Below are 1,844 nucleotides of genomic sequence, written 5' to 3'. Positions count from 1 at the left end.
AAAGAAAGAAAGAAAGAAAAAGGTTCTGGCCCGAAGGGGGCCCTCAATACTAGTTGAATGAATGTAAAAATAAATACATGCGTATTAAGCATACAGCAGTAACCACAATACTTCCATGGCCCTGAACTAACGTGCATTCCAGGAAAACCTCCTTTTAAAGAGACACCGCGCAAAATGTAGGAGCCCAGAGAGTAAGGCGTCCCACATCCGGCTCACAGCGGCAAGAGCGGCGCGGGCCGAAGCCGCGTCCTGATTGGCCGAACGCCCCCGCCCGCCCACCCTGCGCCGGCCCTCCTCTCCCCCATACCGCCTGCCTCTACTTCAGCCGGCGGAGAACAAGGCCAACGACAAGGCCGAGAATAGCCGCTCTTCCGGCTCAGGCCAGCCCGCCAGCCCCGCCACCCGGAGCACCTCTTCGCACCGGGCCCTTCCCGCCCGCCTCCCACCCACTCAGCCTCACCGGGCCAGGGAGGTCCCATCTTATCCTCCGCGTCTCCAGAGTTGGTTTTAAATCGCCCGCCGAGACGCCTGAGCGTAATAACGGCCGTGATGACGCCACCGTGGGCGGGGCCAGAGGCGCGCCTGCGCAGACCGCCTTGGTCCTTCCTCCGCGCGAAAAGGGTCGTGACGCGCCGCGTGGAAGTGAGACGGAAGGGATTGAGCGCTCCGAGCTCGGGTCCTGGGGGTGGACTGTAATGGATCCATGGACGCCCCCGCCACCTCCCGGGAAATAGTATGAAAACTCCCTCCTTTCGAGCGCTAGACGCAGAACTGGGCGCTAGGACCCACCCAGCGTGGAGCGGAGCGGGCAAGGGCTCTACTTTCACGGAATTTACATACTAGTGGGGGAGGCAGGTGACTGAGGAAACAAAGGTTGATTTTCCCATCGCGACCTGTGCTATAAGGGCAGCAAAACACTAGGAGGTAGAAAGTGATGATGGGGTGTGGGAGGGAGGTGAGAGGTAGCCGACACCGGAATGAGGAGTGTTCCAGGCAGGGAAAGAACAGATGCAAAATGTTGTGTGTACATTTTTTTTTTTAAATGAAGACCATCGTTTTTATTGATTCTTGCGAAAAGATTCCTGGATATCTTCCTCCCTTTCAAAAAAAATAAGGTTAAGGTCGGAAGTGAGACGAGTATAATGTGCCATCCATCTGTTCATTCTGCTTCATCTCATCCCAAAAACTGTATTACAGGAGCAGAGGCCAGGGCCGTTCCCCCAAATATCCCTCGAACATCCTATAATGTCTTAACACACGTATGGCATTTTATACCGTGCTTCTTCTCCAAGGTGCTGTTGGCATTCAGGGTGAAACAACGCTTGGCCTGTGGGACTCCTGCTCAGCGTCCCTGACACGATTTTCTCGCTAAATGCCAAGGGTGCCCCTCAATCGTTTTGGCAACCAAAGAAGTACCACCTTGTTGAAAACGACTTTTTAAGCCTATTTATTTTTTGCACGAAGTTGTTCTCCCAGTGACCACCTTCAAATCTTTAGTGTAAGGCAGTGTGGGATAGAAGAAAGGAAACAAATTTACCCAGGAACCCAAATCAGCACCCAGGGGTCATTCTGGACGCCTCCCTCTCCCTCACTCTTCACACACGATCCATTGCTGAGCTCTTTTTACTTACTAAAAATCTCTTCTATCCCGCATCTCTTTTCATCCATATTTCCTTCTCGCTGGTCCGCAGCAGCCCCAAACCTGCTCTGACCCGCTTCTCCTTGGGCCCAGGGTGGTGGTTGCTAAGTACAAAACCGACCTGTCGCTTCCTCCCAAAGTCCAAAATGCTTCAAAGGTGCCATTGCTCAGGGAGATTCTAAAATGATCTACAAGGCCCTCCTGG

General features: G+C 53.4%; 1 protein-coding gene across 2 annotated transcripts in view; it reads right to left on the bottom strand.

Moving 5' to 3' along the window:
• Window positions 1-510, bottom strand: part of NCAPH (non-SMC condensin I complex subunit H) — a 35,849-nt gene extending 35,339 nt beyond the window's left edge. For both annotated transcript variants that reach the window (XM_024744015.1, XM_024744014.1), the window contains exon 1: window positions 461-510. In XM_024744015.1, the coding sequence (XP_024599783.1) occupies window positions 461-479 (19 nt within the window). In that variant the 5' untranslated portion in view covers window positions 480-510. The remainder of the gene's footprint in view (window positions 1-460) is intronic.
• Window positions 511-1,844: the final 1,334 nt, after the last annotated feature.

This window comes from Neophocaena asiaeorientalis, unplaced genomic scaffold, assembly GCF_003031525.2.
Source record: "Neophocaena asiaeorientalis asiaeorientalis breed wild unplaced genomic scaffold, Neophocaena_asiaeorientalis_V1.1 scaffold114, whole genome shotgun sequence".
Taxonomy (NCBI): Eukaryota; Metazoa; Chordata; class Mammalia; order Artiodactyla; family Phocoenidae; genus Neophocaena; species Neophocaena asiaeorientalis.
The sequence above is the reverse complement of the archived record's forward strand: the minus strand, read 5'-3'. Positions and strand labels throughout refer to the sequence as shown.